This window comes from Plecotus auritus (assembly GCF_963455305.1).
Source record: "Plecotus auritus genome assembly, chromosome: X".
Lineage (NCBI taxonomy): Eukaryota > Metazoa > Chordata > Mammalia > Chiroptera > Vespertilionidae > Plecotus > Plecotus auritus.
In genome coordinates this window covers 134,978,083-135,005,845 of record NC_137784.1, presented here as the reverse complement: position 1 = coordinate 135,005,845, position 27,763 = coordinate 134,978,083, and the positions used below count along the sequence as shown (strand labels likewise).

General features: G+C 46.7%; 2 protein-coding genes across 6 annotated transcripts in view; one reads left to right on the top strand and one right to left on the bottom strand.

Annotated features, from left to right (window-relative positions):
* Positions 1-9,386, bottom strand: part of ITIH6 (inter-alpha-trypsin inhibitor heavy chain family member 6) — a gene marked incomplete at both ends in the record, with an annotated part of 28,334 nt that extends 18,948 nt beyond the window's left edge. The window contains 4 exons of the mRNA XM_080652371.1: positions 1,738-1,985; positions 2,800-2,910; positions 7,778-7,932; positions 9,285-9,386. Coding sequence (XP_080508497.1) covers positions 1,738-1,985; positions 2,800-2,910; positions 7,778-7,932; positions 9,285-9,386 — 616 coding nt within the window. The remainder of the gene's footprint in view (positions 1-1,737; positions 1,986-2,799; positions 2,911-7,777; positions 7,933-9,284) is intronic.
* Positions 9,387-18,983: 9,597 nt separating this feature from the next.
* On the top strand, positions 18,984-27,363 carry LOC308240521 (melanoma-associated antigen D2). Of its 5 annotated transcripts, none has more exons than XM_080653625.1 (14): positions 18,984-19,177; positions 20,678-20,751; positions 21,147-21,641; positions 22,244-22,552; positions 22,673-22,736; positions 22,986-23,065; positions 23,594-23,688; positions 24,369-24,448; positions 24,540-24,582; positions 24,932-24,994; positions 26,134-26,248; positions 26,600-26,855; positions 26,905-27,042; positions 27,229-27,363. In XM_080653625.1, exons 2-14 carry the CDS (start codon positions 20,707-20,709, stop codon positions 27,342-27,344), a joined length of 1,899 nt encoding a protein of 632 aa, XP_080509751.1. In that variant the 5' UTR covers positions 18,984-19,177; positions 20,678-20,706; the 3' UTR covers positions 27,345-27,363. The 5 variants fall into 5 exon arrangements, with proteins under 5 accessions (XP_080509751.1, XP_080509753.1, XP_080509755.1 ...); XM_080653626.1 differs by lacking the exon at positions 18,984-19,177 and adding an exon at positions 19,724-19,800; XM_080653627.1 differs by having other exon boundaries at positions 26,600-27,042.
* The last annotated feature ends 400 nt before the right edge of the window (positions 27,364-27,763 follow it).

Genomic DNA, 27,763 nt, shown 5'->3' with positions numbered 1-27,763 from the left:
GTGCTGTGTGTTGTGGAGAGAGACAGACGCACAGACGCACAGACGCACAGACGGGGCCTGGCTTTCCTCCTGTGCCCCTTACTGCTGTGGGAAATTGCAGTCCATCAGGGTTCGCCTCTGGGATAGGATTTCGTGTGTTTTCTCCCCCCTCTGCCCTCTGCCTCTCAGAATCACGTGTGTGAATAGGCCGTTCGCGCCTCATGGAAACACAGAGGACTTTCTGGTCCCGGATGTTTGCTGAGCTGGCCATAAGATCAACTCCTCTGGAATTTCAGTCCAAGACAAATGTCCTCTTAGACATGTCTCTGTGCCTCTTCTTCCAGAAAATGAAAACTTGGGAATTCTGCCACCTGCTCCCCCTTTTCTGCTACAGCTGTCAGGAAGTTTAGGGGCAAACTGAGGCCCCATACTCTCTGAGGCCCCTGCTTACATACATTCCCCTGACTTCCTTCCTTTCAGAGGTCTTTGTTCTGTTTTTATCCCCACAGGACTGGCTCTACCCTCTGTTTTAACCTTTAAGGAGCAGGGGGAGGGAGCTGCCATTTTTAGCCTAGGGTGTAAGAGGGCAGGCTCCAAGGGCTCAGAGGCTGCCTGTGGGGCCCTGGAAACTCCTTCGCACTCTCTCAGCCTCAGTCTCCCCAGGATTATAGCTCCTATTTCATAGACAGTGCTTGTGGGGATTAAAAGAGACTCATGTAAAGCATTTGAAGCCATCCTTGCATCTTAGTAATTGCTCAATAATTCTAAGGATTGCCGTTTTCATCGAACCTTCCTTCCTCTGCACCAGGGCTTTGCAGGGAGGAGTCTTATCACATTCTCGCCGTGGTCCTGGGCCACAGGTGGCATCTCCTCCTTGTGCAGATGGAAAAGTGAAGCAGAGCACTTGAGGGATTTGCCTGTGCCCCCACCTTAGGGGAAGGTCAAAGCTGGGATTGGAGCCCATGTCTGTGTGTCCGTCTCTCCTTCCGTGTACCACACTGTCACTCTGGGTTCCAGGGTCGAACTAGGCAGGAGCTCCAAGCTAAAGAGCTTGGTGAGGGTGGCCACAGGCCACCGTGATTTCTCTGTGCCTGTGCACTCATCTCTCAGAGGAGGTGGGTGGGCCAGGTCAGTGGTTCTCCGACCTGGACAGACTGCAAGTTCACCTGCCACCTGGTCAGAAACAGGTTCTTGAGCCCCTCCCCAACCTACTGAATCGGACTCCAGAGGTGGGGTCCTGGAATCTGTACCCCTAACATGGGGGTTCTGATGTCGCCAGTCTGGCCTTCACACACCTCTAGATGAAACTTAGAGCAAGGCTGGCAGCCAGGACATCTCTGGCCCACAGCGCCTGAGACCACATCCTCAAGGACAGCCTGCAGTGTATGCTCTCCGCCCACTGCCCTTCCCTTCTTAGCCCTGATTCCACAGCAAAGCAAGATTTGGCTTCCACAACCCTCAGCATTGTTAACACATGATTTCATTGAGCCCACCCAGCAAACCCTCCCCTAATCTTTATTTTTTCATGAGGAAAATCAGAACTCTGGGAAGTGGTTGGACTTGCTCTTTCACATAGCTTGCAAGGATTAGGCCAAGTTTTTAACCCTCAAATCTTTAACTACTGACATGTTTTCTTCTCTTTTTTTTCAATGTGAGCGCAGAGCAGAAGAGGTCCTAGAAGGAAGCCCAGGGAGAAGGGGAATGTTCCCATTCAGGGAAGGCCAGTCTCATGGCTGACCCGTAGTTCTGCCCACATACTTGTGTGGGTGTTGGTGCGCAGGCGGCTGGTCCTCAGAGGTGGTACGTGAACATAGCCAATGCCCGTCCTTTCTGACACTGTGACCTCTATACTTAGCCTTGTCACCAATTGGCCAGGCCTCAGGCTCACCACCAGCTGGTATTGGCCCTGGTGCCGCTGCAGCAGTTCCTCATAGGCCAGGGAAAAAGTCACCTCTGTGCCTGCTGCCAGGCTTGTGGAGATGCGGAACTTTTCTGATTCCCGGTCCCTGGGCATGAAAGGGAGGAGGGTGGGAAGGGGATGGGATGTCACGAGGGGGAGGGGAGCTATTAGATGACCTAGTTCTGCCCATCCCCACCCCGGCCCCAGCAGACCTGACAAGGCTTCTAGTTTTACTAAGTCTCTTGCCCACAGTTAGTCATCCACTCATTAATCTGTCTCTCTCCTTCATTCACCCTACTCAACATTCTTCCTTAGAAATTCTATCAGAGGAATTCTATTATAAGGAAACTCTGCCAGTGAAAATCTGAATCTAGGATAGAACAATAAGGGGCTAATGATTTGTTTTACAAAAAGAGTTTTCAATTTACACAGGGTGCCTCTTCCCCTTCCCACAGCCCCTCACACCCACCCCTCTCCCATGCTTTAGACTCAGCTTGTGTCAGTTTGCAGTGGTCAAACATAATATTTACGTGCTTGATGAAATTCTTTTGGAAGCTGGGAGGACACATTGAAGGAACACAATACATTTCTGCCAGCAGAATGGAACTCAGTTAGGAAACATGATTTGCTTTAGAAAAATCTCACTTGAACACAACCTTACCGGAAGGTGCCAATTCTTAAACAAGCCACATCCTGCTGGCAGGAGGAAAGTGGAAATGGAGAAGTAAACTCCCATTTATTGAGCACCTACTCTTTTACAGGCCAAATGAACTCACGCCATCTTCATGCAATCCCATGAAGTAGAGATCATTGGCCCCACTTTACCAAAGTAGAGACTGAGACCCAGAGAGAACACGTGTAAGCCCCGGATCATACAGCTAAGATGTACTTGCCATGCTTCAGATTGGATGGAGCCTTACCTGATGCCTACATGAGCAGCTGTCTTTCCCTGCTGATGGGCTTCCTCATAGATTTTCTTTGCCTGGTGCTTTTCTTTGATTTCTGCAATGTAGACTTTATTGTTGATGGTCCTGATGGAGCAGGAAAGAGGAAGGCCAGAAAGAGACAGAGAAATAAAAATAGATGGTCAGAGACAGAGAGAGAAAGAGACACATAAAGAAGAAGAAGAAGGATGGAGGATGGGGAGAGAGAAAAAGGGCAGAAGAGTACCATAAAGCCAGAGTGAGAGCAGGAACAAGAGAAAAGAGAAGTGAGGGAGATAAAAGCAGGTGAAGCAGTTATCATTATCTCTATTGTCATATGGGGAAATAGAAACAGTTGGCATATGATGGACCTGATGTTAGGACTTTATGTTTCCCAAAGTGTTGAATGAATTCCATGTTTTGGCACGTAAAATTATTTTAGGTGGGACATAACCGAACATTTTCATTATAGTTGCTATGTTTTTACTGTAATGTGTATTGAACATATAAGTAGCATGTTGAACCCATGAGCTCATAGATACTGTTGCTTAGAATAAAAATTATATCTATTTAAAGAAAATATATTAAGTGAATAATATGGTAGGTGGTACAGGCGGTAAAAATTGTGAAAGCAGAATGCAAATTGCTGCAAAGGTATCTGGCTCAGAGACTGATGGGATACTAATGGAATTGTTTACCCCTGTTTTTCCCATCGCTCTAAGAAGGTGATAAAGTATAAAGGACTTCAAAGAAGGGAGAGAGCATTTTTGCTCAAGTCTTCAAGAAAGGGTCCTGAGGATGTGGCCTTGGTGTTGGGCCTGAAAGACAGGGAGGATTTGGATAAATAATCCTCATTGGCCTTGCCTTCTGAGTCTCCATTGCTGGCTCCTTCTCTTCCTCTTTTCCCTTCTTCTCCTTCTCCTCCCTTCCCCATCCCTCCCCTCCCCTCCCCTCCCCTCCCCTCTTCTCCCTTTCCTTCCCCTCCCCTCCCCTTCCCTTTTCTTCCACTCTTCTTTCTACAGTCACTTACTAGGTGAGATCACCTAGTCCCGTGGCTTTAAATATCATTTATAGAGAGATTACTCCTAAATCTATGTACCTCAAGTGTGTACCTGTCCCCTGAACTTCAGACCTCTATATCTAATTGCTTACTTGGTATCTCCACTAGAATGTCCAATAGGCACCTAAAGCTTAACATATTCAAAACTGTGTTGCTGGTATCTCCTCCATCTCCCTAGTCTGCTCCTGCCCTGGTTTTCCTTATCTCAGGAAGTAGTTGTTCAGCTGAAAATCTTAGAGTCATGCTTGCCTCCCTTCTTCCTCTCACACTCCACATCTAATCCATCAGGGAATTTGGGCTCTATCTTTAGATACATTCACAATCTACTTCCCACCACTCCTATAATTGCTACCCTCGTCCAAACTACCAACATCTTTTGCTCAGATAAATGCAATAGCTTCCTAACTGGCCCCCCTCTTTAAAGCATTGCCTCCTTATTATCTATTCTTTTCACACCAGTAAGAAATATCTTGCTAAATCCCAAGTCAGTGTCCCTCCCCCCCCCCTTTTTTTTTTTTGCTCAGAACTCTCTGTGGCCCCATCTCAACTCAGAGTAAAAGCCAAAGTCCTCACCAGGGCTCCCAAGTGCCCTATACAGTCTGGCTCACTGTCACTTCTTTAACCCCATCTCCTCCTACACTTCCCCCATTCATTGTACACCAGCCACACTGGCCTCTTTGCTGCTTCTTGAATTTGTTCAGCACACTCGTGTCTCAGAGCCTTTGCAATTACTGTTCCCTTTGTTTGCAACACTCTTCCTCCAGATCTTTGCAAATCTTCTCACTTCTTTCAGGTCTTTGCTCAAATGTCATTTTCTCAGAGAGACATCTTTGGCCACTCTAAAGTAACACCTTCCCTCTCACATTCTATTTCCCTTGATCTACTTTCTACTTCTTTGTAGCACTTCTCATCCACAAAGTGACTTATAGTCCCTTGTTTATATTTTCCTTCTATCTTTTCTTCACTAGACTGTGGGCTCCTTGAGGGCAGGGCTTTCATCTGTCTTATTTGCTGCTGTATCCCAGTGCCTAGAATATGGCTTGGCACACAGCAGGTACTCAACAGTTATTTGTGGAATGGGCATTTCAGCCAAACAGCAGGAAAACAAAGAGGGTGTTTCAGGGAATAGCAAGTAGTTAGTCAGATTTGGCTGGAGCAGAGGGGCAAGGAAAGGAGGTGTGGAGAGAAGTTTGGAGTGGTTGGGTGGGCCTAGAGAATAAAGGGCTTTGAACACCAGACTCAATAAACTCATATGGCAGTGAAAACTTTTGCTGTGGAGAATGAGAGTCATGGATAAATCTTAAAAAGTGAAGGGTTGGGTCAGAGCTAGCCTTTGAGGAGTGATAGATAGCTCAGTGTCCTAGAGAACATTATTGCGACTCTGTAAGAGGCAGGAGCAGCAGTCTCTATTTTTTTTTTAATATATTTTATTGATATTTTACAGAGAGGAAGGGAGAGGGATAGAGAGCTAGAAACATCGATGAGAGAGAAACATCGATCAGCTGCCTCCTGCACACCTCCCACTGGGGATGTGCCCGCAACCAAGGTACATGCCCTTGACCGGAATCGAACCCGGGACCCTTCAGTCCGCAGGCCGACGCTCCATCCACTGAGCCAAACCGGTTTCGGCAGCAGTCTCTATTTTATAATTGGAGAAACTGAGGCACGGGTATTGGGGTGGTGATGGGGGGGATAAAGTTATATGACCAAAGCAGCAGTTTCTGGGGATACTTGAGGAGGACATGCAGACTGCAGAAGAGACCACTCAGGCGGGAAGTGTTTCTAGGCAGCTGAAACAGACTAGTGGTTGGGCTAGTGTGGGGGTGGGTCGAACTGGCACTGCCCCAAAGTCTCCTGGGGGGTGTGGGGGTGTAGGGTGGAGCTGGTCTGGCAGCAACACACTGGGGTCTCTGTGTGTGTCTGTTGCCTCCAGCCAGCATACTTTCCACAGAGTCTGCCCAAGAACATTTCCTCCAGCCTGCTTTGCTTAGTTTAAATTATTTTTTCTCTTGGTGTTTTTTTTTTTTTTTCTATTGAAGCAAAAGTCCAAATTCTGTCTGAGTGCTTGGCCCTTTGCATCATTTGGCCAACAAGCTTTCTGGTTAGCCCCCATACTTCATGCTTGTTTGCCTTTGGTCCCCCCGGGTCCTTCACATGCAGTGATCCTGGTCCCTTCTCTTACCCATAGGAAAATCCTGCTTCCAGGAAGCCCTCCTTGACTACCCCAGTCCTCTCCCCTGAAGTCTATGCCAGGAGCACACCTCTCACCTCCTCCAACCAACCTGTCCTCTCTTCAGGGTAGTGCCATCTGCCCATTAAGACCAGGAGGTTCCTGATGACAAAGCCCAGGCTCCAGGCCTGCTGTTGAGGCTCATAGGCTATTTACTGCACAACCGCCCCCCCTGCTCTGCCGGAGGGAGTCTGAGCAAGGGCTGAAACTCTGCCTGTGCCAGCCTCACTCATCTGCCAAATCTGAGTCCCTCTCCCCAAAGCCAAGCACCCTTTTCTAACTCACACTAAGGTGCTATATGGGTTAATGACCCTTCCATCCCAAGCTTCCCCTTATCTGCTCCTCCTCCCATGCTCACCATCTCAAGGAAGGCACTGTCATTCTGGGTCAGACAAGCTGAAACCAGTTTACTTACTACCCATATACATCAGGCTGCTTCTTCGCTGTTATGGTCTCTCAAATTCCACAGCCGAGGCACATCTCCAGCCCTCCGCATCCCTCATGCTGCCCCAGGTTCCTGACTGAGCTCCCTGCTGCTGGGTCCCAGCAGTCCACCCCGCACTTCATTATCATCACTCCTTGCTTAAAACTTCACCAGGTCTCCTCCTTATAGGCCACAGTTATGTCTACAGTGATTTGCTCCATGGGGTGCTGGGACAAATCATGAGGGTGTGGGAAAGGAGTAACACTCTACTTATAGGGTTTCTCTTTCTCATCCTTTATGTTTTCACATATGCTTTACAATGTATCTAATATATTTGCTCAGTAGTCTACTTATGTAATTTGAGAATTAACAGATATACATATTTGGGGAGTACATGGTCCAGTTTTTCCTAATGGGTGTCCAAACACAAGACAGTTTGAGGCAATCGAGTGATGGTAGGTACTTGGTCTGGCATGGGAAGCCCTCCACCACCTAGTCTTTCTTACCTCTCCAGTCTTACTTCTGACCTCTCTCTTCCCCAGCTTGTGCCCTACACTCCAGTGACGCTGAGGTCCCTGCAGTTCCCCTAATGAGGGAACATTTATTTGCTCCCGGATTCCTTTCGTCCACATTCCCCAGCACTACCCTAACCCTGCTTGCCTGGTGAACATCTCATATTTCAAGCCTCAGTTTAGGTGTCATCTTTGTGAGGCTTTCTCTGAGTGTCTAGGGATGGGGAACTGACCACTGTCTCCTGATAGCCCTCACCATTCCTACCATCCTATACTCACTTCTCTTTGTTCCCAGCAACTTTATTAATATGATCTCTTTCCTTTTCCGTGTCCCCCGTTAGACCATGAACTCTTTGGGAGCAGGGACCATGTGCAATTCATTTTCCTCTTTCCATAGTACCCAGTGCAGTGTGAGTTAGTCAATAGCAGTGTTTGTTAAAAAATAAGTAAGCTGATATTATCAAGGACTTATCATGTGCCGAGCACTGATTTTGGCATGTATTTTCACATATATGAACTCATTTAATCCTTGCAGGTAGGTTCTAATTTTATCTCCGTTTTACCAATGTGTAAAATGAGACTCTGAGAAGTAACTCGTCCTGAGTCCCATAGCTGGCAGAGCCAGGATTCAAACTCAAGAAGTCTGACTTTAGAGTGCATGCTCTTCATCACTGTGCTCTGCTAAAAAACAAAGAATGAATGAATGTACGCACGAATGAATGAAGCGGTGAGCTTGGAAACAGACTTACATAGTAAAATTGGAGATAAAGGCCAGGTGAGGCAGATCCAGGTCAAAGATGGCTTCATGGGCCTCAGCATGTGGATTGAACAGGACAGAGGTGACCAAAGTGTGGGCATAGCGGGAAACCACAGTAGACCGCATGGAATAACTCGTCATCAACAGCTGGGAGAGAAGGCAGGAAGGTGGGTTACATAGATTCTATCCTTGGGCTCGTAGACTAGTACTTTGGAACCCAGGACTCCTGGATAGGCCCGAGAAACTGAGGTCTAGAGGGGAAAAACAATCTCTGTCCTCCATTTTGTGGATCAATGAGCTTTACTAAGTCTCAGAACCAAAGACTCACAGAAGATCACAAATCAAGGGACCTTTGAATAAGTGTGTCTTCAACTTTAATGTACACATAAATCTCCTGGAGGTCTTGTGAATATGTAGATTCTCATTCAGCAATTTTTTGGTGTGGGATTCTAACTTCCTAACAAGCTTCCAGGCGATGCTAATGTTGTTGCTGGTCCACGGATTTTACTTTGAGTAGCAAAGCTTTATAATATAACAGAGCAGCCCTGGCTGGGAGGCTCAGTTGTTGGAGCATCGTTCTGTACACCAAAAGGTTGCGGGATCAATTCCCAGTCAGGGCACATACCTAAGTTGCGAGTTTGATCCCTGGTCAAGGAGCGTATGGAAGGCAACCGATGGATAGCTCTCCACGCCCACCCCTACACCCCCGCCGCTTTAAAAACCAATAAAAACACATCCTCAGGTAAGGATTTAATATACATATGTACGTATATATACACACAGAGCAGCTGTCATTCATTGAGCCATACTCTGTGCAAGGCAATGTGATTATATATTTATCAATATATAATCTATCTATCTATTATCTATCTATCTATCTAATCTTCCTCTTTAAGAGCTCAGGTGTAAAGAATCACTCTTGATAAGTGCAATCATACAACTAAAGCATATTGAGCATTTGGCATCCATAGTCTTATTTAATCCCCACATTGGCTCTATGAGCTGGCCACTATTATTGTCCACATTTTATGGATGCGTTAACTGGGCCCAGAGGCTGAGGTCACACAGCAAGTAAGATACTGATCTTCTTCCTCATCTTTCCTGAAGCCGTGGTCTCTCCATCTGCCCACACATAACTCACACCTACTTTATTATCAGTATGCAGCAGTGGGAAATGAGGGCATTTGGGATCACATGGACCTAGGTTCAAATTCTGGTTCTGCCACTTCCTGTGTCCTAACCTCTGAGCCTGTGTTTTCTTGTCTATGTGATGGGGTTAGTCAAACCTATGTCCCTGGGAAGCTGTCAGGACTAAATGAAATCATAACTCTAAGGTTCCTAATGCAGCATCTGACATATGTTCAACAAATACTATTTTCTCTGGTCCTAAATGATCAATTGTTGGTCCAAGGAAACAGATTGAATAACCTATCCCCACCCCCCAAGGATCTAATTTTCTCACAAATCCCAGAGCTTGGTTCCCTTATCCCAAAACTGACCTTTGTGCTTGATGAGGGGGGGCCAGGAGGTCCCTGGTATGTCAGTTCAAGGAGAATAGTCAGAAAAAGGCTGACACAGATGAGGCACCTCCACCCAGACATGATGCCACCTCTGGCCTGGGTCTGTTGTTCACGTCCAGAAGGTCTGAGCCCAATGTCCAAACTCTTGCTCTTTTAAACCTCCAGGTATCCCTTCTCTTGAGAGGGAGGGACTATCCTGAAGGGTGGAGAAGTCTCTGAATGTAGCATTGAGGCCCACACAAGTCAGGATTGTCCAAGAGCTGGGGCTGGCATCTTGCCTGGAGAAGGGCCAGTCCATGCTTCCCTTTTTCCCCTCATCCAGCTGTAAGATGAATGGAAACTAAACATGCTGGAGTGCTGGGTCTGTCTGTTTGCTATGTTGGCTCAGGGTGGGGTTTTTCTTTCCTATAAACATCCACAGAAGCCCAGTAACTGAGGCCAGAGAAAGGTCACTTAACATTGATCATCTTAAAAAGGTAGCAGATATAAGAGAGGGCTTGGTGGGGTAAGGCCACAATCCCGATCCTTGCTGGCTCTGACTTTAACCTTGAAACAGGAGGGACTTACTTAGGGTCCCATAAAAGTTAGGGGTCCCACAGGCATGAGACTTACAGTCTCCAGAATAGTCAGTGGCCAAGACAAGCTAGGGCAAGACTGGGAATATAACAGAGTGGTTCCAAATAGAAGTACTGGATTCAGACCATCTGGATTTGAATCTCAGTTCTGCCACTTACTGACTGTAATATTGAAGTTAATTAACTGCTCTATAGCCTCAGTTTCTTTACCTATAAGATGAGGATAATAACAGCACCTACTTCATAAAGTTGTTATGAAAATTGAGGTTTTATTTTTGGAATGCTTGGTACATGGTAAGTATTCAGTAAATATCAGCTGCTAGGACTAGAGTGGGATAAGGCCCGATTGATATAAAAAGTATACGATGTGCCTGACCAGTGTGGGTCAGTGGATTGAGCGTGGTTCCATGGACCAAGAGGTTCCAGTTTGATTCCTGGTCAGGGCACATGCCCAGGTTCCAAGCTCGATCCCCAGTAGGGGGCATGCAGGAGGCATCTGATTGATGTTTGTTTCTATCTCTTCCTCTCCCTTCCTCTCTATCTAAAAATCAATAAAAACATATTTGTTAAAAAAGTATGGGATGTCCCCTATCCTTGCACAGACCTAGGCGGGAGGGAGGTTGGGTGATGCCAGGTTGCTATTCATCAGTCTGTCTTTGGGAACCAAGAGATACCCTGGAGCTGAAACCGGTTTGGCTCAGTGGATGGAGCATAGGCCTGCGGACTGAAGGGTCCCAGGTTCGATTTCGGTCAAGGGCATGTACCTTGGTTGCGGGCACATCCCCAGTGGGGAGTGTGCAGGAGGCAGCTGATCGATGTTTCTCTCTCATCGATGTTTCTGGCTCTCTATCCCTCTCCCTTCCTCTCTGTAAAATATCAATAAAATATATTAAAAAAAAAGAGAGAGATACCCTGGACTGTGTCTGTTGGTACTGTGGAGGGTGACGGTGGGGAACAGAGCTGAGAAAGTGGAAATTACTCAAAGTTCTGCACACAGGACATCAGCATCAGTCAGAACCTCTATCCCTCTACCTTTTCCACCCACATAGGGCACATGAAGCTACAGCACTTCCTTTTAGCCACAATCTCTAACGATATTTTGCAAACTGTGTAGGGAACACTCCGACTTGTTCTATGGCATTTGATACCACAGAACAAAGCCTTCTCATTCTGGTATTTGGTCGACTCATTATCTGTCTGTTGCCACCTCCCTCAAGTCTACACTAAATTTCCTATCAGAATTTTCCCATGGGGAGAGCCCTAGCTGGAAAATAGCCTTGATTATACAATAGCAGAGAAACCCACATTGGCTACCTTTCCCCTTAACTAGGAAGGGATAACCAAACATTCTCAGAAAAATTAAGGGGACCTGCAACATGATTTAAAGAAACAAATAGAGCAATCTTGGAATTTTGTAAACAAAAGAGACTTTCAGGAAAAAAAGATATTTTCAACAAAACCAAGAAGATATAACGTGAGTGAAACAAGAACTAGAGGTCACAATGCAGCTGCAATCAGAGAAAAGAAAGACTCCTTAGAAATGGAAAAGAAGTTGCTGAAATTAAAAATAAATTAACAGAAGGTCTGGGAAATAATATTAAGGAAATTTCCCAGAACGTAGGACAAAAAAACCAAAGAAACACAATGAATGAAAGAAAATTTAAGAGACAGAGATGAATCCAGCAGGTTAACGTCTGAATAATAGGGACTCTAGACAGAGGCAAGAGAGAAAAATGAAGGATAATTTGTCAAAAGCACAGTAGAAGTTAGTTTTCCAAAGCTGAAGAAGGATCTCCAGAGCAGGTGCCCAGAACAGCAAACCCAGGAAACAGCGGTTCCAACCCAAGCAATTACCATTGCAGCAGCCTCCTCACTGGTCCTCTTGCTTCCCTCTTTGTCGCGCACCGCCCGCACCCCGCCCCCCCAACCAGTATATTTTTACAACAACAAGAGGGGTTCTTTTAAAACTCAAGTCAGATCCTCTCCCACCTCTGCTCCAAACCCTCCTATTTCCTATGCTGTACTTTACATCCCCATGATGATGTAGTAGCTACCAATCTGTACTTCTCAATCCCTTCACCCTTTTCATCCAGGCCCCCAACACCCCTTGCCTCTTGTCAACCATCAGTCTGTTCTCTGTACTTATGAGTCTATTTCTGTTTTGTTTGTTCTTTTATATTTTTCTTTAGATTCCACATATAAATGAAATAATAAACTATGTATGGTGCCAGGTGGGTACTGAAGATATCATGGGGGGAGGGGGGTGACACTTTTTCAAGTATATGAATGTCTAAACATTATGCTGTAGACCTGAAACTAATACAAAATCATACTGAATGTAAACTGTCATTGAAAAAAAATCTCTCCTGTGGAATCCACTGTGGCTTACAGATCCTATAAGTGCCATTACCTATCTGTCCTCATTTGCTATTCCTGCCTTCCCTGCCTTCCTCCACTACTCTAGCAACCCTGACCTTTATGTTCTTCAAAAATGGCAGGCATGAGAAAAAACAAACATGCCAGGCTCTCTCCTCTTCCAGGGCCTTCACACTGACTGTTCTTTCTGTTTGGAATGTTCTTTCCCCAGATTCTCTCACCTTTTCCGAGTCTTTCTCTGACCAACCTATTTTAAATGGCAGTAACTTCCACCATTTCTGGCATTCCCCATCCCTTTACACTGATTTATTTTACTCCATAGCATTTATCCCATTTCAACGTGTTATATATTTATGTATTTATCTGATTATTTTTCTGTCTCCCCTCACTAGAATATTAGTTCCATGGGAGTAAGGATGTCTGTATTCCTCACTGCTATACTCTCAGCTTCTAGAACAGTGTCTTGGCCCATAGTAGACACTCAATAAATATTTGTTAAATGAATGAATAAAATGCAGGCCAATGATTCAAGAAAAAAAAGAAAGACTTTTAGAAACACACACACACTCTCTCTCTCCCTGTCTCTCTCTGCAACTGTTTAAGAAAATAATAAGCCTCACCAGCATGGCTCAGTGGTTGAGCATCGATCTATGAACCAGGAGGACATGGTTTGATTCCTGGTCAGAGCACATACCTGGGTTGTGGGCTTGAACCCCAGTGTGGGGTGTGTAGAAGGCAGCTGATCAATGATTCTCTCTCATCATTGATGTTCCTCTCTCTCTCTCTCTCTCTCTCTCTCTCTCTCTCTCTCTCTCTCTCTCTCCCTGTTCATCTCTGAAATCAATAAAAATATATTAAAAAAGAAAATAATGGTCCAAATATAAAGCAAAATAAAATATGAAATGATTATAAGAAGCTGATGGAATATAATTGAGATTCCATTTGACCTTGATGGTTGAAACAGTCTTCTTTGAAAGGATCAAATATTGTGACGTTGGAATTGAAGAGAAGCAAGTATATTTCTGGCTAACATCTTGGCTGGGTTTTGAAAAATATTTACATAATAATGATAATGTAGGTGTTGTTTATTGGTTTTCGTGTTTTAGAGTCAACCTGGGCTGGGGCAAAGCAGGAAAGACCTGGCCGTGGCTGCAGAACAAGATGTAAACGTTAATAACCTGGACCATGTAAAGGAAAGATTAAACTGACAAAGTGGCTCATTGAATTGGCATGGGGAGGGCAGTGGCCTTGATATCTTTGTCCTAAAAAGTGGGCAGTCCACATTATATGTTTAAAATGGGTGGAATAAAGAATGGAGGTTTGAGGGCACTTTTTTTTTCCAATATGAAAATAATCAAGAACAACAAAAAAGAAATCTCATTGTTAAATACAGCAATGGAGTGGATGGAAAAGCAAAGCAGTGTACATCAACAAAATTCTCATTGCCATACTGGGGAATCAATAGGCTATTGTCTAAATTTTACAAACCAAGAAACAAAGTATATACATATTATCTCGAGTTTGAAGGGAACAATCAGCAGAATAAAAACAAGAACTGTTAAAAGTTTGTTTTGAGGGAGTAGGATGGAGAAGGGGAGGCTCTTCTGCTCTGTTTGATTTGTTGCCATGTTCACACATTCATTTAATAAATATAAAATATTTCATTTTTTATTGATTTCAGAGAGGAAGGGAAAGGGAGAGAGAGATAGAAACATCAATGATGAGAGAGAATCGTTGATTGGCTGCCTCCTGCACACCCCACACTGAGGATCAAGCCCACAACCCAGTCATGTGCCCTTGACTGGAATGGAACCTGGGACCCTTCAGTCCGTAGGCCAATGCTCTGTCCATTGAGCCAAACCAGCTAGGGCAAATATAAAATCTTTAAAAATTATGTTTATCTCACAACAACAAAATGATTATATATCTTATGACACTTTATGACAATATCAAAATGTGTATGTGGATATCCAGTTAGACTTGCCTCCACACAAGAAATTCACACTATAATGCACCTCACATATGTTTATGAAGGGAGTTGGAAAGGATATGCTGGGGCCTAAAACATTAGAGGTAGTAGAGCGTAGTGGTGAAGGCTCTAGTATTTGACATCACCCTGATGGGATTCAAGTCATTTGTCATTCACCAGTTGCTTTGCTATGAACAAGTTACCTCCCTCAACTCCAATTCTGTGTTCTGTAAAGTGAAGCTAATATTTATACAGTAGACATGTAAGCCCCTCAAGAGCAAGGGCCACCTCTGTAGAGGTCCCTTATACATAGTTGGTGCTCAATGTCTGTTGCATGGCTTGAATGTACCTCACAAAGATGCGCCGAGGAAGAATTCAATGTGCAAAGAGCTGGGGAGAAGGAGTATTGTTCGAAAAGTGGGGAGCCGGTTTTCTTATCTATAGGCAATGTGCCTTTAGTTTAACATGCAGTCATTTTTTTTTTTTTTTTGCTGTGGAATGATATCCCTCAGAGCTTAGAGGATACAAAATTAATTAAATTGCCCTGCACATACAAGGAGGAAAAAATGAGATTGTACCAAGCTCAAGAGAGGACATAGGAGCCTAGAAATGCAAAGGAGGGGGGGGGGCGCTGCACCCACTGTATGTTGGAGGGAAGAAAGGGCCCAATAGTGATGGGGAGTGGGGCCTTGGAGAGGGGCAACTAGGCCTTTCCCAATCATGGGAATGGCTGAGGAAATATGAAGCACAGGAAAGTCTGTAACAACTTTAAGTTGTTACACTGTGCTGCATGACTTAAATGCCCAAAGAAGTGGTAGGAAACCTTGGAAGGAAACTATTACCAGGCTGAGAACAATGCTCTCAGCCTTACTGATTTTGTACAGGTTGGGAGAAGGGAAATATGTTAGAAGAGGATTGGTGGGGAGGATATTCTGGGTTTCTTATTTAAGCTCCAGGCTTCTGAAATCTTGGATGTCCCGGGATTAGGCACTTTCATCCCCTGATACTCTTGTCTGTCCTTATCTTCTGAACAGAGCTGCCTGTGATAAATCAGCTTTTCATCTTTTCCCTTAGTTGACATGTAGGATCTACATGATCTCGGGTATTTGCCTGCTGATCTATGGCTGCTGGAAACCAGTCTGGGACTCAGTTACCTAGGTTCTTCAGAGTTTATGGGTAGATACTGAAGGTCAAAAGAGTCCAAGAGTTTATGAGGGGAAGGAGGTCAAAGGCCTGGTCAAAGGGTGAAGATTGTGAGCACATTTTTCTTTTTCTTTTAAATATATATTATTGATTTCAGAGAGGAAGGGAGAGGGAGAGATAGAAACATCAATGATGAGAGAGAATCATTGATTGGCTGCCTTCTGCACGCTCCCACACCGGTGATTGAGCCTACAACCCGGGCATGTGCCCTGACCAGGAATCGAACCTTGATCTCCTGGTTCATAGGTTGACTCTCAACCACTGAGCCAAGTCGGCTGGACTTGTCTTTTTTCTCTCTTAAGTTTTCTCCCTGTTCTCTGATCCCCAGGACATAAGGTAAGGGTGGTTATAGTATTGTGTTACGAAGGTGGTGGCACTGAGAGGGGACTGGGGAAGTTTGACTTTGAAAATCTTTGGAAATGCCTCTCTAATGGACTTGGACTGAGCTTTTGCCTGAGTCCCTTGAATTCAATATCTCCTAAGGTTCCGAGTCTGCATTCCTTGAAAGTTACTCCACGATCCCAAAGGCTACTTGAAATGTGCGGAATTTAAAATGGTGGAGGTTGAAACAGAGGGTAGATGTCACAGAGTGTGTTCCATGATGAAGAAATCATATGAGCAAAGGTTCTAAAGCAAGAGAAGGCAGGGCAATCTGATAATAGTTGTTTTGCTTGGTTGGAAAATATAGATAGTGGTCAGAAAAACAGCAAGAAAAAGGCTGGAAAACGAGTTAGGGCTAGATTTTTGGAAAGCCTTGAAATTAGGTAGACATTACTTGTTTCTTTTTGCTTTTTTCGGGGCTGAGGCATGTCTTTGAAAGAGTAGTCTACAGTCATTGTCATGAACACCTCACCTGCCATTCACATCTCAACCCACTTCAATCAGGAAACTGCTGCGTGGCAGACTCCCAAATAACAATGGCTTAAAGAAGACATACATGTATTTATCTCACCTAAAAGAAATCCAGAGGTAGGTAGTCTAAAGCTGGTAGGGGGGTACCAAGAAATTGTTAGAGATCCAGGTTCTTTTTAGTTTACTGCTCCACTATTCTTAGGGTGTGACCCTCGTCCTCCTCTATTTTAAAAAATATATATTTTTATTGATTTCAGAGAGGATGGGAGAGGGAGAAAGAAACATTAATGATGAGAGAGAATCATTGATCTGGTGCGTTCTGCATGCCCCACACTGGGGGATCGAGCCCTCAACCTGGGCATGTGCCCCGACAGGAAATCAAACCGTGACCTCCTGGTTCATAGGTCGACACTCAACCACCGAGCCACGTCGGCTGGGCTTGCCCACATCCATTTAATTCCAGGAGGCTACGTGTCCATCTAAAAATTAGATATTCTAAGGAGGGGGGAGTGGAGAATGGATTTGGGGGTAATCAATTAGCAATCTATGCTACAAATCTCTACTGAAATAATCCCTTCCGAAGTCACCAGAGACCAGACCACTACCTGATTATTAAAACCCTAGAAATTTTTTTAGGCCTTTTCTTGACCGCTTGGTAGCATTCAACACTACTGACCCCTCCCTCCTTTTGAAACATTCTCTTCCTTTGGTTTTGTGACATGGCTTTCTCCTGCTTTTCTCCCTTTCTCCTTGGTCACTACTTATCCGTCTCTCTCCTTTTCTTCCACCTATGGTGTAGCTGCTGCTGGTCTCTAGCGCACTTCCCGGGCCCCCTCTAAGGCTACACATTCTTCCCAGATACTATTGCCCTCTCCCATAGATTAAAGAACCATTAAAGAACAGGCTCCTTTTCTTCCACCTATGGTGTAGCTGCTGCTGGTCTCTAGCGCTCTTCCCGGGCCCCCTCTAAGGCTACACATTCTTCCCAGATACTATTGCCCTCTCCCATAGATTAAAGAACCATCCATATACTGATGACTCCTAGTTCTATAACCTCAGCCAAAACTCTTTACTGAACTTCAGACATGTATATTCAACTGTCTGTGGGACATTTCCACTCAGATACCTCAAAATCAATGCTCAGTTCCCCCTACATTCATATTCCATATATCAGTGAAAGGGGTTACCATCCACACATTTGATCTCTCCAGTCAGATCTCCAAGAGTTCCCTTTGACACTTTCCTAACCCTTTCTCCACATCTAATTATTCATAAAGTCTTGTGTTGTTTTTTTTTAATCCCTTTAAGATCTTCTGAATTCAATCACTTCTCACCACCTCTACTGCTACCACTCTAGGTCAAACCACAATCATTGTTTATCTGGATGACTACTGTCCCTCTTTCCAGGAAGTCATCTAACCCATGCTCCTTATTGGTTTAGGCAGCAAGGGTGTTCTCTCTAAAACTTAAGTCTATGTCCTATCCAAGCCTAGAACCCTTCAATAATCTCTCAGTGCTCTCAGGATCAAGACCAAAGCCTTTATCTTGGCATTTAAGGCTTGCCATGATTTGGAAGAGATGAATCCTTTATACAGAACAAAATCTGGAATGATCAAACACTTAAATGTAAATAATAAAGCCATAAAAGTACCTGGAATAAAACAGTGGGGGAATAGGGAGCAGGAAAGCACCACTAAGCATGAAGGAGAATCCAGTTGTGATAAAGGAAAACCTAATACATTTCACTACATAATAATTAAACCCTTTTGTATAGCAAAGACAATCATAAATAACATGACAAATATTTGTAATATATGTAACACATAAACGTATGAGAGATGTCATTTGGTGAGGATGCTATTCCATGTACCTTTTGAGAATAAGTCGACAAATTTTGTATCAAAATGGAAGACTTTTTTGTGGCATTTGAGTCAGCCAAAAAAAATACCATAAATAGCCGAAACCGGTTTGGCTCAGTGGATAGAGCGTCAGCCTGCGGACTGAAGGGTCCCAGGTTCGATTCCGGTCAAGGGCACGTAACTTGGTTGCGGGCACATCCCCAGTAGGAGGTGTGCAGGAGGCAGCTGGTCGATGTTTCTCTCTCATCGATGTTTCTAGCTTTCTATCCCTCTCCCTTCCTCTCTGTGAAATATCAATAAAATATATTTAAAAAAAATACCATAAATAACAACAACAAAAGTTCAATACAAATACAAGGATGCTCCTTGTAGCTTATAATAGTAAAAAAAAAAAAAAAAAAAAAAAGAACAATCTAAATGTCCATGTATCCTGGACTGGTTAAATAAATTATGGGACATCTATACAAGATAAAATTATGCCACTGTCAAGAAAAATGTGCAGTGTGGAAAATCGATTAGAATATATAACTGGAAAAACAGATCACAGGACAGTAGGTATAGTGTACCCTTTGTGGACAGAAAACCCAAATTAATGTATGAACAGAAAAAAAATCCTGAAGAATGTATATAAAAATGTGAGTAGTGGTTATTTCTGGGAGAGAGATAAGGGTAGCCTTTCATTGGTATGTTAAATATTTCTGCATTATTTGAATTTTCACAACACATTACCTTTGTAATAAGAAAGAATAAAGATATAAAAATAAATACATTCAATGAATGAATTGCTTTGAGGGAGTGGTTTTGGTTGGAAGGGCTTCAGACCGAGCCTGGTACAGTGGCATAAACACGAGCTTTGGCGTCAGACAGCCCTGAGCGGGGCCTCATTGCCCCACCCCCGAGGAAGGAGAAGGGGGGTGGCAGGGGGCTGCGGAAAGGGGCTGGGCTGGGCTGGGCTGGCTGTTGCTGTAGTCCAGGAGGCTGAGACTTCGAGAGGGACTGAGAGAGGGCAGACGCATCCCGGACTCACTCGAGGACAAGGTGAGGGACGCTGAGATTGGGGTTTCCTGGTTCCAGCAGACAGTGGTTCCAGCTCCCTCGAACCTGTAGCCAGGCAGGTGGGCAATTATGACTGCATCCCTGCAGCTGTGCGAGGAGTGACCTGGCGTGGCATGTAGGCAACCAGGAGGACTTAGAGAAGAGCAGGCTGTACGGACTGGGGAGCAGACACTAGCGGAGAAGGGAGAGAAAAACGGAGAACCGGGCATGTTGGAAGGCGGACAGGGAATGCGAAGGGGAATACTGAGGGGCAGTGCAAATCCAGAGAAGAAAATATGGGATGCAGAGAAGGGTTAAGGAATACGGGGGAAAGGGGTGCATAGGTAACACGGAGGGGGATGTAAGAAGGGGAATAAAGAGTCCCACAGGGTAAATAGGGAATGCGTTGGGGAATAGGGAGCAGGAAGCAAGGCAGAGGGAATACGGAGGGGGGTTTAAGGAATGAAGAGCAGGGAATGGGGGAAGGGCAGACTGGTTGAGACCGAGGCCCCCTAGGGAGGCGGAAAGGGGCGGGACCACTTCCGGCCTGGAGGGGGGAGGGCAGTCTCCGAGTTTCGGAGGGGCTCGGAGAGAGTGGACGCACTCTGGAATTGTAGGAGGACGAGGTGAGTAGCAGCGGGGACCTGCTCTGGATAGGAGACCGGTAGGGGTCAGCCCCACCCTCTGGGAATCTGGAGAAAACGTGCCCTAAGGACCGGATCGCTCTGGATCCATCCGGCTGAGAAGGGAGGGGATTGGACCCGGTTTGTCTGTGCCCAAGACGGAATCACTAGCTCGATACTGATTTGAGGAGGGGGTGTTTTAGGGAAGGGGCAGAACCAAGATGTGCTTTGCCTGTTTGCAGGGGGGCGTGTTATGAAAAAGGGCGGGACCAGGCGGTACTGTGGACTCGCTGGGTGTGAGTAGGGGAGGAGCCAGGACCACCGGACAGTGTGACAATTTGAAAAGGAGGCTTGCTGGGGAGGGGGCGGGACCTAATGCTCCTGCAGACCTGGAGGGAGGCGTGTTGGGAAAGGGTACCGGACTGAGTCCTCGACTATTGCGCATGCGTACTATGGATCGTTAGAAAGGGGCGTGCAGAGAAGGGCCCGCACCGAGACGGCCAGCTGCCCAATGCGCATGCGCACGATGGACATCAAAGAGAGGGCTTGTGCTGGGAAAGCGGGCGGGGCTGAGATGGGGCTTGCAGCGGACGCGCATGCGCACTGTCGACCTGCGGCTGGGGGGGTGGGTGCACTGGGAAAAGGGGCGGGGTCCTCAGAGCTGCCGCGCTGGCACGTCTTCCTGGAAAAGGGGAGGGTGCGGCTGCAGAGAATTGAGACCTCGACGCTGTGGATTACAGAATCTGAAAACAGAGTCGTTGGGGGTGGGGGAGGGGTTTGGGATAGGGGCCCTAGGGAAGGTGAGGATTAGCCTCCCAGCAGAACAGCAGAGAGGACGTTCAGTGGATTCTCCCCTTGACTCAGGCCTTCTGTCTTTCAGGCTCAGCTCTTGCCAGGCCAACTTGAGACATGTCTGACACAAGCGAGACTGGTACGGGTCCAACCCGCTCCCAGGTGAGACCTCCTCCTGTCCTCCCCCTATCTGCTTTTCCTCTTCAGCCTCTGTTGCTGCCTTAAATCCCTTGGTACCTCCCCTTCTATCCTTGTCCTTCTCCACCCACTTCCCTGCCTGGGTGTCCCCCACCCCAGTAGAGGGAGTGAGGAAGGATGGGAAGGAAGAAGGAAGGATGGATGGAGGAAGGAAGGAAGAAGAGAAGGCAGGTGCATCCCTTTTCCGCCATCAGTTCCTGCTCAGAGGAAGGGGGGGGCCTTGTTGGGGTGAGGTGCTCAGAGCATGCTGCAAGTAGGGGTTAGTATAGGTCAGAGAAATGAAGGCCTGGGATTTGGGAGCGATTTCCCTGGTTGTGGGTGGGGAGAAGTTCCGTGAGCTTCCCTGCTTTCTCTTGCAGGCTGAAACTTCAGAAAAGGAAAGCGACTTGAAGGTGCAGACCGTACTGACAGTGACCCAGAACTTGGAGGTCTCAGAGACACCAAAGGCTTCAAAGGCACCAGAGGTCTCAGAGGCTGAGAAGGTCTCAAAAGCTGCAGGGGTCTCAAAGGCCACAGAGGTATCAAAGGCCCCAGAAGCTCCGGAGGCAGCTGCCACTAAGGTGTCATCTACCACTAAGCTGACTGACACCCAGAGTTTGGCAACTGAAAAGAAGAGTCCAGCAGCTGACACCAAGGTGCAGGAGGCTGACCCTCAGGCTGTGACAGTGCCTGCCACTGAGACCAAAAAGGTCAGCTGTGTGGCTGATACTAAGGTCAATACAAAGGCCCAGGAGACTGAGGCTGCTGCCTCTCAGTCTCCAGAGGCAGATGAACCTGAGCCTGAGGGTACAGTGGCCCAGGCTCAGGAGAATCAGGATACTCGGCCCAAGGTCAAGGCCAAGAAAGCCCGAAAGGTAAGACTTTGGCATTAACTATCCTTGCCTTTCAGTTCCTCTTCTCTAAGTTGGTTCATTTGTTCTGCAAACATTTAGAAAGTTTCCTGTGCTCATCAAGGCTGTGGGGAATGTGATGCGATTCCTGTCTTTAGAGAGCTCCCAGATTTGGGGGAAGATGACACAGGAATACACAGCTGTAATCTGAATGTAATGCAGTTTATATTGACATAGTAGCTACCATGTGTTAGGCTTTGAGCTAGCCCATTTACACAGCTTATCTCTTAAAGCCCAAAAGTAATCCAGTTTTATAGAGAAGGAAGTGGAGTCCCAGACAGAGAGAATGAAGTTGTCCAGGTTGGTACAAGCAGAGCCAGTGGCAGATGGAGAAAGAGGAGAAGCCTCAGATTCCACCCTTGGGTAGTTCCTCGTCTGGTTCAGTGATGAAACTCTTGCTTGAAAGCCAGTGAAAGACAAACCCAAGATTCAACATGGCCAATATCTAGTGAGGCAGGTTGTTACTACAGGGGTTGGATTAAAGGGGGTTTCTGGAAGAGAGAGAATGAGGGAAAAGGACCATCTGCTTCATCTGGTGCTGTTGTGCTTTCTCTCTGTTGATGCAGGTGAAGCATCTGAATGGGGAAGAGGAGGGCAACAGTGATCAGAGTCAGGCTTCTGGAACCACAGGTGGCCGAAGGGTCTCAAAGGCCCTAATGGCCTCCATGGCCCGCAGGGCTTCAAGGGGCCCCATAGCCTTTTGGGCCCGCAGGGCATCAAGGACTCGGTTGGCTGCTTGGGCCCGAAGAGCTTTGCTCTCCTTGAGGTCACCTAAGGCCCGCAGGGGCAAGGCTCGCCGCAGAGCTGCCAAGCTCCAGGCATCTGAAGAGCCTGAAGCACCACCACCTCGGGATGTGGCCCTTTTGCAAGGGAGGGTAAGAACTCTGTCCTTTGCACTCAGCCTTAGCCACTGCTTTGCCTGCCTTTTTCTCTGTTAGCCTTTCAAGCCTTCTGCAAATGTATTTTGACCTTTACACCTTTTTCTCCTCTCCTAGGCAAACGAGTTGGTGAAGTACCTGTTGGCTAAAGACCAGACAAAGATTCCTATCAAGCGCGCAGGTAGAGTCCTACTAACGCCCTCCCCCTAGTTCTACCCTCCACTGCCTCTGTGCTGGGGGCATCCCTTGCTCTTCTGTTCCTACTTCTGTCCTCCCAATGTTCTAATTTGGCAGTGCTAGCATCTCTGTTCATTAGCTCAAAACCTGTTTATGTCACCGACAGCAGAGTAGGCAAAGGGTCTATAGTTTGGGTATGGGGGCCACCTGGCTTCACTTCAGCTCAGGTGCTCGCAACACTCTCCCCTTGCAGACATGCTGAAGGACATCATCAAAGAATACACTGATGTGTACCCTGAAATCATTGAACGAGCAGGCTATTCCTTGGAGAAGGTGAAGGGGCAGCCCTGGGGGATGGACACAATGGGGAAGCCTTGAATTGAACAAAGGTGTACACGTCCCTTCGGGGAGGGACCACAGAGATTCACTAAGCCCAGCCTCATCACTGGGCAGACAGTGGCCTAGGAAGGTGCAAAGACTTGCCAAAGGTCACACAACAAGTCAGTGGTAAAAGCACAGCTAGGACTCAAGCCAACCAACTTAGTCCTGACTTCTATCTGCTGCTGGACATGTCCTGGAATGTATTCCAGATGCTCACCTCTTCCTATTCATTCACATTCACAGTCTCCCTAGATTCCTACTAATCACAAGGATGATGTAGATAACAGTAGCACATTTATTGCCTATTTGCTATGTGCTGGCCTCATAGCTAAGTGCTTACATGCATTAACTCACTGGTTACACACACACACACACACACACACACACACACACACACACGCACCCTAGGTACATGGGGAGCTGTGGGATGACCAAGAAGCTGAATTTGATGATCTCACAAGCTTTCTTCCCCATCCACAGGTATTTGGGATCCAATTGAAGGAAATTGATAAGAATGACCACTTGTACATTCTTCTCAGCACCTTGGAACCCACTGATGCAGGCATACTGGGAACGTAAGCTAGGAAAGGGCTGGGTGGGAGGGAGGCTTCTGCTTTTGTGCATGGTACTACCCCATCCCTGTCTTCCTTAGAGAGTCAGGAAAGACAGGCCTGAAGCCCATTCCAGCTCCCACATGTAGCTGGAACCCTGTCCACAAAAGTTGTGCCTGGTTATGATGGACTGAAGGGTGTCGAAGCCTGGGGTGGGGCATGCCTACTGTCAGGTTGTCTGTCTGTCCAGAAGCTTCCCAGGAAAGCAGCCCTGTCATTGCTTGTCTCTTCCTACTGGTCTTGTAGAGTGGTTCTCAAGGGAGGCCTTCCTGGTCTGGGTGGATCACAATGCTTGAAGGGCAGACACATCGGTGGATGTGAATTCTCTCTTGGCTGAGGGTCCTGTGAGAGGAAGAAGGGCCTCACATTGACTGAGTGCCTGGGTCTAACTCTGTTGGGAGGATTTCTTCTGTCCTTTCAGCAGCCCGGGGAGGGGAGGATGTGATTTCCCGTTTCACTGAATAGGAGACTGAGGCTCAGGGGTCTAAGTGTCTTGCCCAGGGTCACGTGGAGCTGGAAGCATAGACTGGGCAGAACTCTCCCCTACCTGAGGAATCTGAGAGAGGCTAGCCTAGTGAGCTGGCTGGTGTGTTTTTTGCAGATGGCTGCGGGACATAAAACTCTCTGTCCTATTGTTCCCCTAGGACCAAGGACTCCCCAAAGCTGGGTCTCCTCATGGTGCTTCTTAGCATCATCTTCATGAATGGAAATCGGTCCAGCGAGGGTGAGTGGCTAGGCCTGCAGCTGAATGGGTGGCCATGGTCAGAATTCCACATGTTCATTTTCTGTCCCTCTCCTCTTGCCTCTCCTTGCAGCTGTCATCTGGGAGGTGCTGCGCAAGTTGGGGCTGCGCCCGGGGTATGATTGGGCTCTCTCAGCACTTGCTGTCCGTGTTGTCCTTTGGCAAGAGCGGATGGTCCCCGGATCGCATCAGCCTGGTGGTCTGGTGGAGCGGGCTGGGGTGTTGGACTGGGTAGAGGGCCCATGACTCTGACCTGGGTGGATGGGGAAATGGTCCTGAACTCTGTTCCCTTGAGCTTACTGCCTCTTGAATTTCTATGGTGCTTCCTTCTTGTGCCGGAAATCTCTCTTCCACATTGGAAACTCCTCTGCACACATCTGGGAAGTGCTATGACCCTGTTTTATTCATTCATTCATTCATTCATTTTATTTATTTATCTACCTATCTATCTTTCTCTGCTGTCAGTATACATCACTCGCTTTTTGGGGACGTGAAGAAGCTCATTACCGATGAGTTTGTGAAGCAGAAGTAAGTGTCCATCTGCTATTGGTGTGTGCCATACATTTTGCCTATTTTAGAACTGGGTGATAGAGCTACGATGGGTGCATGTGTGCTTGTGTGTGTGTGTGTGTGTGTGTGTGCGCGCGCGTGTGTGTGTGTATGTGTGTGTGCGCTGGTGGGAGCTTGTTTTTAAAGTGATAAAGGCAGCAAGAGCACGTATTTCTTGACCCATTACATGTACTCTCACATATGCCCCAGAGCAGTTCTACAAGGGAGGGATTGTCATCACCAGCATTGCATACAGGAGGAAACTGAGGCTCAGAGTGTTGAAATCATTTGCTTATGGTTTCACAGGTAGCAAATTGAAGATTTTTAGATTCAGGTCCCAATGCGTTGGTTCTTTTTACCATGCCAACCAGGGCTTCGTAGCAATTAATTTCAATTTTAAAATAGTATAATTTCAATCATAAAGTAGGAGCTGTAGGCAGCTAGCTAACTGCGCTGGGGACTTGACATGTAACATCTCATTTCATTTTCATAACTACCCTGCAGAGTAGGTGCTGTCATTCCAGCTCCATTATCAGTTGCTAAACCTGGGGCTCAGAGACAGAAGTCTGAGCATGGCCCCAGCTGGTAAGGGGCCCATTCAGGCCCGGAGCCCAGCCCTCCTGACTTTCTGGCCAGAGCTGACCCTGTCCTCGTCCTGGGGAAACAAATGCGCACTCACAAGGTTGCATTAGCACGCATGCGCACACACAAGGTCGGGAGTGTGTATGGAGTATGCTGCTCTTGGTGGACTGTCTTCCCTTTACAGCCCTTTTCCGTGGTGGACTGTCCCAGGCCACGGACGAGACGCTGCTGTGGCGGGGTGTGCTCAGAGCAGGTTGCCTGAAGAAATGGCTCCTCTGTTTACAACACACCCAACAAGAACTGGGGTCACTGTGACAAGGGGCACAAAACGTGTGGCCTTCCTATGCACAAGCACCCTACATATTCCCCCCCTGTGCCTTCACATGGCTGGGGCAGGAGGGATGGAACAGGGCTCAATATTGGAAGAAAAGCTGCTAGTATTTACTATGGAAGGTTGCTACCTAGAGCCTTCCGTTTATGCATGGGTGGGCCAGGGGTGGTCATAGATGTAAAGGCTTCGAACCTCTCTTTTCAAGGTACCTGGACTATGCCCGAGTCCCTAACAGCAATCCCCCTGAGTATGAGTTCTTCTGGGGCCTGCGCTCCTACCATGAAACCAGCAAGATGAAAGTCCTCAAGTTTGCCTGCAAGGTAATTGGAGAACTACCCAAGCTTGGCATATCAAGAGCATGGGTAGGCAGTGGGCAGAGCAGCCTGCAGCTTATATATGAATATTCTGAATCCTCTCTTAGTGCACTAAACACTTCAGCTGAATCATTTAATCCTTACAACTAACGTGGTGTTGTCCTCCTGCAGATGAGAAAACTCGGGATCACTGAGGTCACAGCTAGTGTCAGGGCAGAGATGGAATACTAGGTGCATAATTACTAGAAGTATTTATTGTATTGCTACTGGATGCAGTGTGTAGCATGTTGTCTACAATCCAGTATATACGCCACTCTCAGATTCCAATCCTTTTGAGGGTTGTTATTTCTGTTTCAGGTACAAAAGAAGGATCCCAAGGAATGGGCAGCTCAGTACCGAGAGGCAATGGAAGCAGATATTAAGGCTGCAGCTGAGGCTGCAGCTGAAGCCAAGGCGAGAGCTGAGATTAGAGCTCGAATGGGCATTGGGCTTGGCTCTGAGAATGCTGCTGGGCCCTGCAACTGGGACGAAGCTGATATTGGACCCTGGGCCAAAGCCCGGATCCAGGCGGGAGCTGAAGCTAAAGCCAAAGCCCAAGAGAGTGGTGGTGCCAGTACTGGTGCCAGTGCCGGTGCCAGTGCCGGTGCCAGTGCTGGTGCCAGCGCCAGTGGCAGCTTCGGTGCCAGTGCCAGCCTGCCCACCACTCTCACGTTTGGGCTCTTCTCTGGCCTCAGTGGAGCTGGTGCCAGCAGCAGTGGTAGCTCTGGTGCCTGTGGTTTTTCCTACAAGTGAGATTTCAGGTATATGCTTAGATTTGGTGAGGGCAGCCAGGGCTCTTGGGGATGGGATGAGCTGGGTGGTTATAGGAAGGCCAAGGTCGGAGGACCATACGGAGAGTGTGGGAAAACACTGCTTTTGACATTGTATTCCTTCCTGTTTGGTGGCTATCAGTTGACTTTCTAATTTTCTTTTACTTGTGATTTCAGATATTGCTAATCCCAGCAGCCTTTCTCTTCATGCCAGGGTGCGTCCTCAGAAATGTACTCAACACAGCACTCTAGGCAGCCACTATCAATCAATTGAATTTGACACACTATATTAAATCTATTTGCCATTTCTGAGTTTATTGCTTTTTTGTGGGGATGGGCTGTAACATTTTGGTACTACATTTAAAAATGAACTGGGAAAGTTTCCACCTCAATCTATGCTTAGTTTGAGGAGATATTGTTAGATTCAAGGGAGCGAGATTAGCATGCCCCTCTGGGTTGGTTTGGGCCTCATCTCTAGCTTAGAGGGCAGGCAGGATTGTGGTGGGGTGCAGTCATAGGGATTGTAGGCACAGAAAACACACTTTGAAGAAGAGCCCTGAGATGGGTAAATCTGGAGCAGAAAGCAGATATAGAGGAGACTGGACATCAAGTATAGACTCTCCTTGAGAAATTTGAATGAGACAGGAAGGAGACAGAGATAGGCAGCTAAAGGAAGATACAAGAACAAATGAGGATTTTCTTGGGAAAGAAG